This window comes from Sus scrofa, chromosome 15, assembly GCF_000003025.6.
Source record: "Sus scrofa isolate TJ Tabasco breed Duroc chromosome 15, Sscrofa11.1, whole genome shotgun sequence".
Lineage (NCBI taxonomy): Eukaryota > Metazoa > Chordata > Mammalia > Artiodactyla > Suidae > Sus > Sus scrofa.
This window is the reverse complement of record NC_010457.5, coordinates 136,088,276-136,106,038: the sequence shown is the minus strand read 5'-3', so window position 1 is coordinate 136,106,038 and position 17,763 is coordinate 136,088,276. Positions and strand designations below refer to the sequence as shown.

The following is a 17,763-nucleotide window of genomic DNA, read 5'->3' as shown; positions in this document are numbered from 1 at the left end:
AAACCAATGACACCCCCAACCCCCCTTTGCCCTTCCTGGCCTTGGGGCAGGCCGTCTGTCAGCTCTCCTGTCTCACCGCTCTGACTTCCCACCCACCTGCCCTTCCAGGTGGCCCAGGGGCCTTGGGGTGCACAGTCCTGTGCTGGGTGGGGCTTGCCTTGCAGGATACTGGCTGGGAATCCACACCTGCAAAGGGGGTGGCTGGGGGCAAGTTCAGCCCCCAGGGGAGCTTCGGAGCTGATACGTGTGTCACCGTTTTCCCACCTGGGGTCACAGTGGCAGGACTTGTCTCCTGGCACCTGATCAGTCAGGGGAATCTGCCACGTTGGGAAGCCTATTCCAGAGGGAGGTGGCTCTCTCCCCAGAAGGAGCCGATAGGCAGGGTGACAAGTCCTTCCAACAGTGGCATCTGGGCAGCACATATCTGTGTCCCCAAACATCTAAGCCCTGCCTCGCCCCTCAACTATGATCCCTTAGACCTGCTGTCTGCGGCTTGTTTCCTCCCAGAGCCCCGCTCTGCCTGCCTGCTCACTGCCTGGGCTCCAGAGCACCCACCTCCCCAACAGCACCTGTGGCCCCAACACAGCCCTGAGGCCAGATAGCCTGCCTTCTTCTCAGCCCAGGATAACGGGACACAGATCTGCCAGCACAGGCCGAGAGGAGGAAACAGACCCCCTCGTGAGCCAACTTTTCCAGAGAGGCCCGACCTCCCCACTTCCTGTCTCTCAGACGCCCTACTTGACGCGCTCTCACCATCACACCTGTACCCCTAGCAAGTGATGACCTCATTCCACCGGCCCACGAATGGCTGCCTCATCTCCCTCTACTCCCTAAAGGCAAGGATTTCTACTCGGCATCGCCACAGGCCTCTAGTGCCCAAAAAACGCCCTATACACATACATGCAATATCAAATACTTCCAAGTGGTATAGAAACTCACCCTTCCACAAACTCTGAAAGTATGGGTTTCACTAAACTCTCCCAAAACTCAATTAAAAAAAAAAAAACTCACAATTCAATAGGCAAAAAAAGACCTCTGACGTTAACTTGCATCCTAAATTAGTGAAATCGGATTTTGTGTATATGCTTAGGAGTCCTTTACAGTTCTTACCATGCCTTTTGCCTGTCTTTCTGTTGGAAATTCAAAGCTCTCATTTTTGGCAAAGAAAAAAATAAGGACAATGGACCTTTTTTTTTTTTTTTTTCCCTGCTTTTTGCTTTTTAGGCCTACACCCTCAGCATAGGGAAGTTCCCAGGCTAGGGGTTGAATCGGAGCCACAGTTGCTGGCCTATGCCACAGCCACAGCAACGCAGGATCCAAGCCTCATCTGTGACCCACACCACAGCTCACGACAAAGCCGGATCCCTGACACACTGAGCGAGGCCAGGGATCAAATCACATCCTCATGGATACCAGTCAGATTTGTTTCTGCTGCACCACAACAGGACCTCCCAGGAAAATGGACTTTAAATCCATCAGACATCATTGGCCTCCCTTTTCTCTGTGCAGAGATGCAAAGTAACCAAGGACTCTGCTGGGCGCCCACCCCCACATGCCAAGTACGGGACCGTAAACTTCTCATTTCTACAAGGCATGTAAAGGGTGCTGGGGCATAACAATCAGACCAAACCAACTTCAAGAGAGAAGTATTTTGCTCCCTGTGTGAGATTCATAAAAAACAATCAGTCTGAACATGCAATTTGTCTCAAGAGGCAGGAGCTGCAATTTTATCATGTAATTAAATCCCCATGACAGTTGTGAAGAAACTTCACCACCTTTATCAGGGGAAGTCTCAATGACATGCTTTCCAGCACTGTCCCCGGAGTCTATAAATGTCCTTCCAGGGCTAGTGCTTGTGACTGTGCCCACCAAGGACCAGGCTGCTGGGTCTAAGCCACAGTGGATGGCAGCATTCAAGGGCACCTTCGCCTCTGAGCTCCCCAACAGCCCTCCTGGGAGATGGATGGAAGCAGCACTTGACCTTTGGCTGAAATGACCTTCAGAATGAGAAGGGACTCTGTGGCTTTCCAGGATCTGCACCGGGCTGGGGAAAATCAGTCCCGACGATTTAAGTCATTATTAATGATGCACTTGACCTGAGGAAGCGCCATGTTTTAATGGGTTGTTAAACGAGATGTTTGGAGGGGAGGTTTGGACACTTTAACATTTTTTATGTCAATGTCTGCGTGACTAACTCTGGTGGATGGGTGGATGGGTCCAGGAGCCCTTAAAAGCAGAGCTTTACATACCTGGCCAGCTCATTATTTAAATTTTTTTATTTAAAAAAGCTAGGAGTTCCCACTGTGGTGCAACAGAACAGGTGGTGTCTCCGGAGCGCTGGGATGCAGGTTCAATCCCGGGCCTGGCACAATGGATGAAGGATCCAGCCGCAGCTGCATTGTAGGTTGCAACGGTGGCTCAGATCTGATCCATGGCCAGGGAACGCCACATGCCATGGGGTGGCCAAAAAAGAAAAAGAAAAAAGCTATAAGGAGTGGGGATGAAGGCAGAGTGGCATTTAGAAACTAAATAATGAAAGCGAGGATCAAAAAAGGTGTGAAGGTAAATATACGGTAAGACCTGGGGCTGTTGTGCCCGGTGGCAGGAGTGTTGGGAAAGGACCCAATGGGATTCAGTCCATAGCCATTTATAGGAACGATTCATGTAGGAAGCAGAAAATTGACCAGGATGACAGGACCCATTGACATGTTTGAGAAAATGCTCAGAATCTCACGATGTCCCCAAGGGGAATGACTTCCTGCCCTCATGTGTCCATTTATAGTTGGACACTTGACCCCAGAAGAAAGCAGACATTTGCTCAATGGCCTAGGAAAGAATCCACACAGCTGACCTTTCCGAAGAGCGCCAGGAAACTCTGCCTCGTGACCGGAACACATGGAAAGTCGCTGCCCTGTGTAAGCAGCCTGACCCGGATAAACTCATCTGCCCTACATTTTAGGCTCTGCTGGGCTGTTCTACCGAGTATCAGGCAAATTTATCCCCAGAGGCCTCTGAGAAAGAGAAAACCATCCATCATTCAATGGCAGGATGCAAAGATCCTGCTATCACATGAAAATAATAATTACCATTTGAACACTACCATTTGTATATCTCATTATCATTTCAAGTAGATTTTTTTTTTTTCGTCTTGTCTTTTTAGGTCACTCCTGCAGCATGTGGAGGTTCCCAGGCTAGAGGTTGAATCAGAGCTGTAAATATTGGCCTACACCATAGCCAGAGCAATGCGTCTGCCAACCTACACCACAACTCATGGCAACACCAGATCCTTGACCCATTGAGTGAGGCCAGGGATCAAACCAGCATCCTCATGATGCCAGTCAGATTCATTTCTGCTGAGCCGCGATGGGAACTCTGATTTTTTTTTAATCTCATTTGATCCAGAAGCAAAAATTTCATCTTATGAACTACGAGCGATATAAGACTTGGTATGGAGAACCAGTTTTTTTGTCTCCTGTGGACCAAACATTATGCTTAGAAGTCCCCGAAATGTCCTTTACAAAACCATATTCACATCCTGTGGACTCCCTGGAAAGTTATTAAGAGATACGGTCTGCTCATTCAGTCATCAGATGGAGGTTAGGTATCATCCTCTCCTGCTTGCATTTTTATCTTTCCCTAAGTTCACTCCACACTCTGCAATAAAAGGCCACAGCAATTACATTTCTTTAGTACTCTGCTGTGGTCCAGCATCAGACAGGTACCAGGTTCGTCCATCACATGGGCACCATTTGAAAGTCTGTCTGAAAAAATAAAATACTAAATTTGGAGGAAATTTCATTCCTCAGAACCCCTATCTTTCAAGAAAGGCTCCAATTTGTTCAGAAGAATGTCCCTGACAAACTCCCTGAAGTAGAAGCTGAAACTGGCGAGGCCCTGAAGTAGAAGCTAAAACTGGCGAGGCCTGAGAATGCATGGAACCACACAAGAGGTAAAGCAGGGAGGAAGATTTTAGTGGCTGCACCAGAGAGAGAGGAAGCGGGGATGGAGGAGATTGGCAGAACAAGGGTATACAAACTGTGATAGACTCCTTCACATCTTATGTAGTTACCAAACTTGCCCAGTGATGTTGTTAGTGGGCTAGCTGGCATAGAAAGCTGTGCATTGCCTTTTAATCAAGCTGAGAAGAGTGAGGATGAGAAAAATGAGCTAAAAATGGCTTGATCCAAGCAAAATATATGTGGGCAGAATTGGCATTCAGCAGGCAAGGAGGAGCCCAACCAGGAGTGCTGGTTCAGGAAACAGTGTTGTTCACGTAAGTAGAGGAGGTCGTTCAGCTTGTGGGAAGAAAGACAAAGAGCTCCTGTGTATTAGGGTCCTAAGGTAATTGTTCTCTTTCCATGGGATCCTTTTTTACTACTGATTTATAATTAACATACAATGTTATATTAGCTTTGGGTGTATAACCTAGTGAATTGATACTTTAATACGTTAGGAAAAGTTCACCGCAATAAGACCAGTTACCATCCATCATGATAAAAAGTTGTCACAATATTATTGACTGTATTCTCGTGTGTAAGATAGTGGTCCAGTTTCATTCTTCTGCATGTAGCTGTCAATTTTCCCAACATCATTTATTGAAGAAACATTTCCCCATTGTATGTTTTTGCCTCCCTTCTTGCAAATTCATTGGCCATATGTGCTCATGGTTTTTTGTTTTCTGGGCTCTCTATTCTGCTCCATTGATCTATGTGTCTGGTTTTGTGCCAGTACCATGCTGTTTTAATTACTATAGCTTTGCAGTATAGTTTCAGGTTTGGGTGTGTGATACCTCCAGCTTTGTTCTTCTTTCTCAAGATTGCTTTGGCTATTTGAGGTCTTTTATGGTTTCATGCAAATTTGAAGATTATTTGTTCTAGTTCTGTGAAAAATGCCACTGGTATTTTGACATAAATTGCATTGAACGTGTAGATTGCTTTGAGCAGTATGAACATTTTAACGATATTGATTCTTCCTATCCATGTGCACCCCTATCTTTCCACTTGTTTGTGCCACCTTCAATTTCTTTCCTCAGTGCCTTACAGCTTTCCAAGTACGGGTTTTTTACCTCTTTAGATAAGTTTATTACTGGGTTACTTTTTTTTTTTTTTGGATGCAATTGTAAATGGGATTGTTTTCCTCATTTCGCCTTCTGATAGTTCATTAGTATGTAGAGATGCAACAGGTTTCTGTATATTAACTTTGTGTCCTGCAACTTTACTGAATTCATCTATTAGTACTAGTAGTTTTTGGTGGAGTTTTTTGGGTTTCCTATATATAGTATTGTGTCATCTGCAAATAGTGACAGTTTTACTTCTTCCATTCCAACTCAAATGCCTTTTCTTTCTTTTTCTTGCCTAGCTCTGTGGCCAGGACTCTATGTGCTCTTGAGGACAAATGTGTTATTTATTTATTTTTTTGTCTCTGAATTCCCAAAACCTAGCAGCACACTCTAGAATATACTATTACATAAATGATTATTGAATTGGTAGATGAATGAATGGGTTGATTTTCAGCCATTTGTAGAGTGTTGTTTTTGTTTTCATTTTGTTTGGCTTTAAAAAAAAAAAAAAAAGACAGCTATTCTTGGTCTTTAAAATAACAACAGTTCTGCCATGCTCCTGAACTAATCTGCATGCCCTACTTGCAAAACCAATTCTGTCTCCCATGAGCTATTTTTAAAGCTCTCACAAAGAACCAAGTCTGTTTCTGGACTACAACTCCCTACCCACTGAAATCAAGCTTGGGCATCTAGGGAGCTGTTGACAAATATAACACTTAGAAAGCTAAATTTAGCACAGAACACAGGGTGGAATGGCTCTTATTCCTGGACTCACCTCCAGTGTCCCACCCCTTTTAAAAATAACCCATGACAACATATATCAGGTACAAAAGAATGCTCTGGTATAAAGTGAAGTACAGGCTCAAGTTGGATCTTCAATAGTCCATACATGGAAAGTCTTTCATAAATGTATCTAATTACAAACTATCAGTATGAGAAAATAACAAGGTAGAATAGCTATGTTTAAAGAAATGGAGTATTGGAAGATTTAATATTGCTACCAAAGTGAATAGAGCAACTGCAGAATATGTAAATGAAGAGTGAAGAGTGAATGACTCCATTCTAGTGGACATTCCACGAGGAAAATGGTTCCCATACTGTCGCTGTTCAGCCTTTTCCCTATGCTCTCATACTGTGTCCGATGAAGGCTATATGTTCCTTGTAAACATGGTCTGTATATTCTTCACTGTTGCATTTCCCACAGCACCCAGCAGTGTTGTAGGTACATAGTGGGCCCCTGAAAAAAATATCTACTCGTCCATTGATGACCCTAACTCTCTTTGCTGCTGCTCACGGAGACAAGATACATTCAAAACAGGTGAGAATAGTTTTCAAAGAGCCTTCATGGAGCATACAATAGACAAGGTCTTATGAAATTTGGTAATTCATCTTTATAGGTGGAGAAAGGTAGGCAGTGCATGGGGAGCCCACAGATCTGAAGACCTGAGTCTCTGCTCTTGGCCAGTTAAGAGTCCAGGTCACCACATTGTTCTTCCTAAGGGAAAAGGCAGCAAATGGCCAAGAATACGAGGAAGAACTACTGAGGAACTTGCATGTGGTCGAGCACATTTCAAAGAGCCCTATGCATTAGTTCTTCCAACTGTTTTCACTGAGGACCTGTTGTGAGTGAATCACCATGCTCAGTACTAAGAAAGCCACAGAGATGAAGAGGCAGAAGCTCATGGCCAAGTAGCGCAGAGATGAGTAACTAGCAGTGGGCCAGCACCATGGACAGGGTGCCAGGACAGACCACAGGCCCAGCCTTGGAGGTGAATGGAAGCTGAGTATTGAAGAGTGAGTGGGGCAGCCAGGTGACAAGGGGAAAGTATGAGTTTGAGGATGAGGGGACAGCATGCTCAGACACCTGGAGATACCAAGGTGCCCTCGGGGACTGCAGGCTTCCCTGTCACAGGCTCAGAGATGCAGCACGGGATAGATAGGAAGCTTTGTGGGTACAGTGAGGTGTTTGGGTGTCAACCATTTCCTGAGGACTGAGAAACCCTGAGTGAGTTGCTTGCATCATGTCAGCCAGCTCAGGTTGTGACCAGGTCACCCCATCCCCCATGCGGTCTGTCACCAATGTAAGCCCTTCAGCCTTTGAGGCACAGTCAACACCACTCACATGCCTGCATGAAGGCATCACAAGTGAGCAGACAAACGGCTACACCTCTCCCATCCCAGAACCCTGCAGCCCCCTGCTCTAGAGGAAGATATGGGTTTTAGCATTTGGGGGAAGCTCTAGGCCTCGGGTCAGCCCCTGCACATACCTTTATACCTGCCAATCAGGTCTATAGTAAGGATAAAACAGATCTAGACTAAATTATAAGTGCATTCGGTTTCCCCTCCACCCTTTACTACAAGCCCTGATCTGAAAGATCAAGGGTACTCTGCTGGGTCCCCCCTTTTGTGGACAATCTCAGAAAAGGGGGCACCCTAGCAGACAGATTACTCTTCAAAATAAAGAGCCAACGCAAACTTCAGAGGGGCTTAGTGGGAGAAGGGAGGGTCACGGGGCAGCTTTGGGGAGCAGAGGAGATTGAGACGAGGGACATGGGGAAAGAGAGGGCTTATAAAGCCCAGCCATGACTAAGGAGGTGCTGCCCCGTGAGCCTCCTTCTTCCATGGTGGGTCTTTTTTCCTGCAGTTTGTTCAACTCTAACACCACATAGTGACAGGTCCCATGGTCCCAGTTATTCACGCCTCCCTCCCCCCGGAGTCTCTGTGCCTACCTCTTCTGGGCATGTGCCCCACTGCTTCCCCTTTGCCAGCCCAGGCAGTGCCCTCCTGACCCTCCTTCCTCCCTCCAGCCTTTTTTGTCACATTTTTTGTTGTAACTCACGCAGACACAGCACAGGATCCGGTAGCCCAACTGCATTGGCCCATCCCAACTTCCTAGCAAGGGAAAGCAAGCATTGGAGAAAATACGTGAGAATGGGGTTTTACCTGTTATAAGAAAAAATGAACTTATCATTTTTTTGAAAAATTGTTGAAGTATAGTTGATTTACAATAACTCAGGTGTACAGCCAAGTGATTCAGTTATACGTATACATAGGTGTATAAATATTCTTTTTCAGATTCTTTTCCATTATCCATTATTACCAGATATTGAATACAGTTCCCTGTGCTATAAAGTGGGCCCTTGTTGTTTACCTATTTTTAAGTACAGTAACAGGTATCTGTTAATCTCGAATTCCCAATTTATCTGTCTCCATATGCTTTCCCCTTTGGTAACCATAGTTTGTTTCCTGTTTGTGAATCTATTTCTCTTTTGTGAATAACTCCGTATGTATCTCTTTTTTTTTAGATTCCACATAAGTGAAGTCACATCTGTCTTTCTCTGACTTACTTCACTTGATATGATCACCTCTGGGTCCACCCATGTTTTTTATGGCTGAGTCATATTCCATTGCATATATGTACCACATCTTCTTTATCCATTCATCTGTCAGTGGACACTTAGGTTGCTGCCATGTCTTTTTTTTTTTTTTTTTTTTTTTGGTCTGTCTTTGTTTTTTTTTTTAGGGCCACACTGATGGCATATGATGGTTCCCAGGCTAGGAGTCTAATTGGAGCTGTAGCCACTGGCCTATGCCTCCACCACAGCAACATCAGATCCGAGCTGTGTATGCAATCTACACCACAGCTCATGGCAATGCCGGATCCTTAACCCATTGAGTGGGGCCAGGGATCAAACATGTGTCCTCATGGATGCTAGTTAGATTCGTTTCCATTGAGCTGCAGTGGGAACTCCTCCATGTCTGATTACCGTACACAGCATTACTATTAAAACATTGGGGTGCATGTATCTTTTTGAATTAGAGTTTTCATTATTCGTGGTTATATGTCCCGGAGTGGGATGGTGAGATCATACAGTAACTCTATTTTTAGACTATTAATTTTTAGGCAATAAGATAAAGCTCTGAACTACACTGTAGCAAGTAACTAGTAAATGACTAATAAAGAGCTGTTACCATCCACTTTTTAAAAATGTGGCATCTCTCATCTTCGGCAAGGCATGTACATTTCAGGATCAGTTCTCAACAACTGGAAGAAACTCCCAGGCCACCCGGGGCCCTAGATGATGCCTTTGAGAACCTCTGGTCTGTCCTATGGAGCCTCCCACTGGGGAACACTTGCACAGAGCCTGGTCATTTGCAGTGTCCAGCTGGGCTTCGCTGACACAGCCCTCAAAGACACATCCATTGCCCACTGGCCACAGAAGCTAAGGAAGCGGAGGAGATGAAAGCAAGAAGACACATTTCAGGGCAGGAAAGAGAAGCCCCACCTATTTTAGGTGTCTGCTCTCGTCGCGTGGAGCGCTGTTTTGGAGATAGACAGCTGTGTCTGTCTCTGGAGTTCACATCTATATAATCACAATGCGGTGGCTGAGCACTCTGGCGTCTCTGTGGTCACATGATGCTGGTCATATCAAGTAACCATTATCACATCAGAGTCCACAGGAGTTATAAATACACCACCACCGAGCCCCAACTGGAGAACAATTGAGTAATGACAATAGAAATAGCTCACATCCATAAGACCATCTTTCCCCTTCCTGGAGAACTTTCCTGAGATCATCGGCATTGCAATGGAGAGACGGCCAGAGCCAGTTGGAGGGAAACTTCAGATCTTTCAGAAGATGGAAAAAGAGCCTCAAACAAGAGCTGGGTCCCCCGTGCTCGAGTACCATGCTGCCTTGATCACAGGAGACATGGACCGTCTCAAGCCCCTCATGGACCAGTTCTTCCAGGATGCTAACGTGGTGTTTGAGATCAAGAAGGATGAGATGGAGTGGCAGGGGAAATCCTCAGGCACTTTTGGACTGTCAGGTACCTTTGCTCCTTTAAAACCTGGTTATTTGGTTTTGGTTTTGGTTTTTTGTTTTTGTTTTTGTTTTTTTGTCTTTTTGCATTTCTTGGGCCACTACCGCGGCATATGGAGGTTCCCAGACTAGGGGTAGAATCGGAGTGATAGCTGCCAGCCTATGCCAGAGCCACAGCAACACGGGATCCGAGCCGCGTCTGTGACCTACACCACAGCTCACGGCCATGCCGGATCCTTAACCCACTGAGCAAGGCCAGGGATCGAACCTGCAACCTCATGGTTCCTAGTCAGATTCGTTAACCAATGAGCCATGATGGGAACTCCTGGTTATCTGTTTTTAAGGAGTTACTAACACACCTCTGAACATACAGCACCAGTATGTAGACTGCTGACCACACAAGCTGCATTTAACATACCTCGAGCAAAGACCGCTACAAACCAAATCTTTTGTGCACGATGTTTAGAGGTAGTTTTTAGGTAATGGATGTGAGAGATCAAATTGGAAAGGCCACACTTGGCGAGGAGTGCCCATCTGATGCTGGAGGTGCCTCTTGTCTTTAAAAAGAGGTTTGGTTTGGGAGCTGATCCGCCGAAGCCTGCTTCTGGCAGCCAGGAAGGCAGGAGATAAAGCACTCCTCTCCTTCCAGTGCACCCGGCGCGGGCCCCTGGCAGGCAGCACTGGGCAAGCCTCCTCTGTGAATCCGTGAATATCACAGCTCCGGAGGGGAAGCTGGGGCCCAGCCAGCATCACAGAGGGAGCGCTCTCAGGAGAAGCTCCACCTGGAATCCAGGGGAGCCTGAGCAGGGGCAGGAGAAGGAAGGATCTAGAGGTGTCCTATGTGCCTGCATTCTTGCTGCCCGAACATGGCTGCGATGTGCTGGGCTGGCAAACATACCTCCGAGTGGAGAGATGCCCGCTGCCCCCGTGCCCCCCGGGGCGAGCAAGACTTGCTGACCCCCCAGCTCGGCCTCCTTGGCTGGTACTCGGTCCCGGGCACCCTTCCTCCTGTGTGTCCCCATGCTCCACCTTTGCCGAGAGGGTTCATGTGCTGGAAATCACAGCAGCTCTGCCAGACCAGGAGGTTCTGGGACTCTGTGGTCTGTGGGCCAGCGGCCAGGGGCCCCAGGCCCCTGACTCGTGAGCTCTGGCAGACCACGAATAAGGAAGGACGGTTTTCAAAGCATTGACACGGTCTGTACAGACGCCCCCATGAAGAGAAGGTTGAGAACCACAACCCCATCAAAGGGCTAAGCATCTCAGAGCAGCCAGGGAGGCAGCGGGGGCTCCGGGGAAGGCAAACCAGATCTAGTCCAGGCTGAAACCCCTCCCAGCCAAAGGCATCCCAGAGCCTTCCCGAGTCTCCCATCTTTCCCCTCTCTCCCACGTGGGGTGCACGTATTCCTCCAAAGGGCTGGGTGACAGTTCAACCAAGAATGCCAAATGCTTGAATGTTCAATTAATTTTTTTTTAACTGCATGCTTGTAGCCAGCCCTGGACATGCTCACACATGCTCAGATATTGCAATTTCAAATAGATATCCATGTTGACTCACAGTCTGAATCAAAGGCTCTTCACTTTCCCCCTCAATCTTGCCACCCCTAAGTTTGCAGCCTTCTATGGCACCCCCGTACCACAGGAGGTTAGGGCATCCGGGCAATGAAGGGACATGAGCCCCGGCAGTTAGTACTGCCCGTGGCCTCGGGGTGGGAAGAGAGGATGGATATTGCTGGATCCTGTCCTTTCAGTTCAGCCACCTGCCTTCTCCCAGCTGGTCCAGCAGCAGAAATGACCAAGCCCTGTCTGAAAACAGTGCCCCGCCCCCACGAACTGCCCTTGGTCACACGAGGACTTCCTGGGGGCTAATTCAGGTCCTCCTGAAGGGAGCCAGGGGGCAGAGGGTACACTTAACAGGTTCGCAGGAGCCAGCCCCTCCATACCACACAAACGATGGAATGCCAGCCCCGTGGAGCTCGCAGTCCAAGGAGCATCAACATGGAGGAGCTGACGTTTAGGGAGAGGCATTCTCTGGGGAAAAGCTTACTTCTGTGTTCCTTCTGGTGCAGAACCTGGACCGGGGGGCGGAATTATAGGAAGTTGATTGCTGATTCAGGTGTTCTGATTCAGAGAGCAGGCTTCTCTGGGAGGCCTGAGGCGAGCTCATGGCCGTCTCCAGGGCCCTGGAGAAGGGGGCAGCTCTAAGCCCCAGCCGAGCCAAATGCTCACCCATGGTCCCTTCCCGCCAGTCCAGAAGACTCGGCAGTCGTGGGTGGGGGAACAGAGCTGTGATGGTGGCTGGAGTAGAGCTGGGCCCTTATCATGCCCTAGAAAATGGGGTACTCCCTTCCTTGCCCCTCTGTAAGTACACTTCCTCTCTCAGGAAAATGAGTGGAATCAAGAGCCAGGAGCTGACCCCTGCAAAAATGTAGGTCACTGTTACTGTCAAGGACCAGATCCGTCCTCTCCCCTCAACGCAGACCCAGCCCTCCCTAGAAAGGGCAGCCCACATCCACGTGGGTCCATGTCACCAGGGCCTTGGGCCACCACCACCCACCACCAGGACAACAGGCCTCCTCTCCCCCCACCGAGTGTGCACAAGCCCGAAGCTGGGCCTTGGGGACGCGGGGCCGGCTAGAACTGTGCACCGCATGGAGGTAGGTAATTAGGAGTGGTCTTTCAAAGCTGCTCAGCATGGGTCCCGGGATGGAGGTGGCCTGTGAAAAGGTCTCCTCGCAGCTCATTACAGCCATGGTATCGATTGTGCCGTCATTATCAGAAGGCATTCCTGGCATGTGAGATCCTGGCCCTTGAAGTGTATTCACCAGGGACTGCTCTCCCCCATTTCCAGGAGCGCTCGTGGCTGCTAACAACCTGCCACCCGCCTTTTGAAAGTCCAAAGTTTTCAGAGAAGTGAAATGTATAGCACCTGCTCCATTCATCCCTCAAGAAAGAACAACCCTACACACACACACACACACACACACAAAACCCTAAAAAGCGCAAAGAAACAAACCAGAATTACGCTCAATGCAGACCACTGCATCAAAGGGTGCTTCAGAAACCCGGCCACTTCCAAGACAGCTAAACTTTCTGAGTCCTTTTCTTGAGCCACCTCGGTGACGTGGGTCGGTTTGTCTGTTGTCTTCTCCTCCTAATGATACACGCGTAAATTGGCTCAGAAAGAGAGGGCATGGATTCCAGAAAAACCCACCGCTTACTTTCCTCCCTCATGTCTGTTCAGCTTTTAACTCCACAAATCTTTTCTTTTTTGCTTTTTTTTTTTTTTGCTTTTTTTTAGGGCCTCACCTGAGGCATATGGAGGAGCCCCCGGGAGGGGTCAAATTGGAACTACAACTGCTGGCAGAGCCGCGCCTGGGACCTATACCGCAGCTCACCGCAACGCCAGATCCTTAACCCACTCAGTGGGGCCAGGGATGGAACCCACAACCTCATGGTTCCTAGTCAGATACATTTCCACTGCACCTCGACAGGAACTCCAATTTTTTTCTTTTTGCCTTCTTTTTTTTTTTTTTTTTTTTTTTTTTTTTTTTTTTTTTTTTTTGGTTGTACCTCCAGGAGCCTTACCTGAGTCCCCAGCCATTCCCTTATCTGGAAAACCCTCTTGCTTCTCGATAATTCCTCCCCCGATCTCTGTGGCTGGGTTCAGTCTCTCTTTTGTGTTTCGTCTCTGCCCTCCGTCTCCATCTCTGTCTTTTCAGGGCGTCTCTGCTCTGTGTGCTCTCACGCTCCCCGCCCCCACTCGTTTTTCCTCGATGTCTCTGCCCTCCGCCCCCCTCCCTTTCACCTCCAGCGCCAGGCTGGATCTCACCGGGTTCCTCGGTCCCCAACCCTGAGCATCTCCGAGTGTCTCCCTACATGCCCACCCAGGTGCCTACTTCTAGAGCTGATTTCACCCTATTTCAGTCTTAATGACCCCGCACAGGTGCCCCCCACTCACCTCACCTCTTCACCACTTTCCCCCACCCCAGGCCTCTGGACCTTGGAGTACAAGCGCGAGCTCACCACGCCCCTGTGCATCGCCGCGGCCCACGGCCACACCGCCTGCGTGCGCCACCTGCTCGGCCGCGGCGCGGACCCGGACGCCAGCCCCGGCGGCCGCGGTGCGCTGCACGAGGCCTGCCTGGGCGGCCACACGGCCTGCGCCCGGCTGCTGCTGCAGCACCGCGCCGACGCCGACCTGCTCAGCGCCGAGGGCCTGGCGCCCTTGCACCTCTGCCGCACGGCCGCCTCGCTCGGGTAAGGACCCGCCACCCACCCACACCCCCGCACCCGCCGCCCCGGGACCCCGGCCGCGGCCTCGACCTCGGACCTCTGCCCCCCCCGGCCCAGGCCGCCCTCCGCGCCCGGACCCTATCCAGACCCCAGTCGGAGGACCCGGCCACCCCCGACGCCTGCCCCCTGCAGGCTCCGCCCCCAGGGCCTCGGCCCCGCCCCCGCGCCCCGGGCCCCTCCCGCCGCCGGACCCCCGCGGGGCCCGGGAGCCCTCGGCGGCCGCCACGGCTGTCGCCGTCCGTCGGAGCCCCGCGGCGGCCCCCGGGCCCGCTCCGCCCGGCCCCCCGCCCCGGCCTCGGCCCCAGCCCCGGCCCCGCGCGGGTTTAATTAGCGCTTGATTGCGAGCGCGAGGGGGGAGGCGCCACACGGAGGTAATGAGCCGGTGATCACCGGCCCGCAGACGCCGGCGCGGGAGAATGCTAAAAGGCCACTGGCGGGGTTGGAGGCTGAAAAATTAGGGTTTTTAATGATAATTTTATGCAGAATAATTGTCACAGTGTGACATAAATGGTTAGCTCCTCGGGCGGGGCTTCGGAGTCCCACAAGCCAGCCGAGCTGTGCCCGCATGTGCGGGCCCACACCGGGCCCCGGTGCCCAGGTGCCGAGGCTGCCCCCGACGCTGTCCTTGCAGAGTGTCTGTCCCCTCGGGGTCCAGCAGGTCCCGGGAGAGGCCGTGGGGGCCACCATGTCATCGCAGGGGATTTATGTTCGGGGTTCTCAGCTGGCGCTGTGTCGTCTTGGCATTTCTTTTAGTCAGAATGTTCTAGTCCCTGTTCTTGGGATGAAATGTCTTGGCCTTCGGTCTCCAGGATGAAGATTAGAGAAAATCACCCTGTTACGTGCAGGCAGGCGGGACTGCTGGGCTCTTAGGGATCAAGGCCAGGGGAGGGTGGGCACCACCCCCTGATGTCGCCTGTGTTCGGGGTCGGCGTCAGAGAGGCACGCGGACCACCTGGAGTCTTGAAAGTGACTGAAAGACACAACGTTCTCACAAGATAATTTTTTAAAGCAGCTTAACTGTGTTACAATTGCATATAGCAAGCTGCGCCTGTTTGCAAGTACACAGTCTGATACGTGTTGTCGCAGGAATGCACTGATGAAACCGCCCCATGGGCTAGGCGGTGAACCCACCGCCCACGAGCCAAAGGTTCCCTTGCCCCATTGTAATCCCTCCCTCCCCTCCTCCATTATCCCACCGATCTGCTTTTTGTCACTGCAGCTTAGTCTGAATTTGCTCGAATTCTATGTAAGCGGAATGCAGTCTTTTTCCACCTGGTTTCTTTCAACCGACAATATTACTTTGAGATACATCAGGCTGTTGTGTGTATACATAATTCACTCCTTTTCATTGCTGAGTGGTATTCCACGGTGTGAATAAACCACAATGGGTCTATCCATTGCTATGTTGAAAGACGTTTGATTGTTTCAGGCTTGGAGCTATTACAAAGCTGTGAACGGTTGCGCACCAGCCTTCATCCGGGTTTGTGCTTTTGTTTCTCGTACATTAGTATCTAGGATTGGAATGGCTGGGTCACCTGATATATTTAAAAGATAATCTTTTAGGAAGCAACCAAGCTCCCTTCCAAATTGGATATAACGTTTTACATTCCCACCAGCAACGCATGAGTGTCCTGGTCGCTTCCCGTCCTCACCAGTCCTTGGTATGGTCATTCTTTGACTGTGGACATTCTAGAGGTATTTACCAGAATTCCATTTTGCTTTTGATTTGCATTTCCCTAGTGACAAGTGATGCTGGATGTCTTTTCAGGTGCTTATTTGCCATCCATTTCTCTTCTTTGGTGAAGTGCCTATTCAAATCTGTGTCCATTTTATTTTTTATTGTTCTTATAGCCTTCTTTTTTCTTTGTAAAGCCGCACCTGCAGCATATGGAAGTTCCCGAGCTAGGGGTCAAATCACAGCTACAGAGGCCAGCCTGCACCCCAGCCAGAGCAACACAGGATCTGAGCTGAGTCTGTGACCTATGCCAGTTTGTGGCAACGCTGGATTTTTAACCCACTAAGCAAAGCCAGGAATCGAACCCAATCCTCAAGGACGCTATGTCGGGTTCTTTTTATTTATTTTTATTTTTTAATATGTTGGGTTCTTAACCTGCCAAGCCACAATAGGAACTCCTTATTGCCCATTCTAAAAATTGGGTGGTTTGTTTTCTTCTTAAAGTTGGGAATTTATATATTCTGGATACAAGTCCCTTGTCAGGCATGTGACTTATAAATATTATCTCCCAGTCTCTGGGTTATATTTTCTTTCCTTAAAAGTGTCTTTTGGAGAATAGATGTTCTTGCTTTTGGTGGAGTCCAGCTGATCAGTTTTTTTCTTTTAGGGATTGTGTTGGGTTATTTTACCTAAAAAAAAAAAAAAAAAAAAAAAAACTTTGCCCAACCGTGGCCACAAACATTCCCTCCTATGTTTTCCTCTTTTAAAATTTAATAATTTTGGAGTTCCCATCTTGGAGCAGTGGAAACGAATCTGACTAGGAACCATGAGGTTGTGGGTTCAATCCCTGGCCTCGCTCAGTGAGTTAAGGATCCGGCATTGCCGTGAGCTGTGGTGTAGGTTGCAGACTCGGCTTGGATCCCGCGTTGCTGTGGCTGTGGCCTAGGCCGGCGGCAACAGCTCCAATTAGACCCCTAGCCTGAGAACCTCCATATGCCGTGGGTGTGCCCCTAAAAAGACAAAAGATAAAAAAAAATTAATAATTTTATATGTTACATTTAAGTCTATGACCCATTTTGAGTTAACAGCTAAATATGGTGTAAGCTATGGATTTTTTCCTCTGCATGGGGCTATCCAGTAGTTCCAGCACCACTTGTCAAAGAGCCTTTCCTTTCTTCACGGATTTGCCTTTGCACTTTTGTTGAAAATCAACTGACTACATACAGGGGTTTATTCCTGGCTCTCTTGCCAAGTACACACAAGACGGGAAAGATTTGACCTATTCAACTGGTGAAGACCCAAGGAGCCCCTCGTCCACTCAGACCTTTTAACACAGATAAACACTCATAAAAGAAGACTGGCCAGAGGGTCCAATTCCACATAGGGCTTTTTTTTTGGGGGGGGTGTCTTTTTGTCCTTTTAGGGCCGAGCCCTTGGCATATGGAGGTTCCCAGGCTAGGGGTCCAGTCAGAGCTGTAGCCTCCAGCCTATGCCAGAGCCACAGAAACATGGGATCCAAGCCAAGTCTACCACCTCCACCACAGCTCTTGGCAACGCCAGATCCTTAACCAACTGAACGAGGTCAGGGATTGAACCCGCGTCCTCATGGATGCTAGTTGGGTTCACTAACCACTGAGTCATGACAGGAATTCCAATTCCACATAGTTCTTATCCCACACACCACAAAGGCCAATATCCAAACAAAAGGGCCAGCTGATAGCATGTGAGTTAGGAAGCCCTGTTGCTGAGCTCCTGAATCCAGATTTCAGGTGAGCGGTTCTATAGTCTGCAGTCCTGTCCTGAGGCAGGCAAGGCAGGGAGTCCCAAACCTCATCAGAACCCAGGGGTAATGAGGAGCATCTCAGGACAGCCTCCCAGGGGACATGGGGTGGGGGGTTGGGGAGCAGTGGGGG

At 49.2% G+C, this 17,763-nt stretch overlaps 1 protein-coding gene across 3 annotated transcripts in view; it reads left to right on the top strand.

Moving 5' to 3' along the window:
- ASB18 (ankyrin repeat and SOCS box containing 18) overlaps positions 1 to 17,763 on the top strand; it is a 66,341-nt gene that overhangs the window by 10,046 nt on the left and 38,532 nt on the right. Inside the window, exons 2-3 of one of the 3 annotated variants that reach the window (XM_021075270.1) lie at positions 9,767 to 9,889; positions 13,872 to 14,139. In XM_021075270.1, coding sequence (XP_020930929.1) covers positions 9,767 to 9,889; positions 13,872 to 14,139 — 391 coding nt within the window. Of the gene's footprint in view, positions 1 to 9,073; positions 9,890 to 13,871; positions 14,140 to 17,763 lie in introns of all 3 variants that reach the window. The other 2 variants (XM_021075268.1, XM_021075269.1) reach the window with 2 other exon arrangements.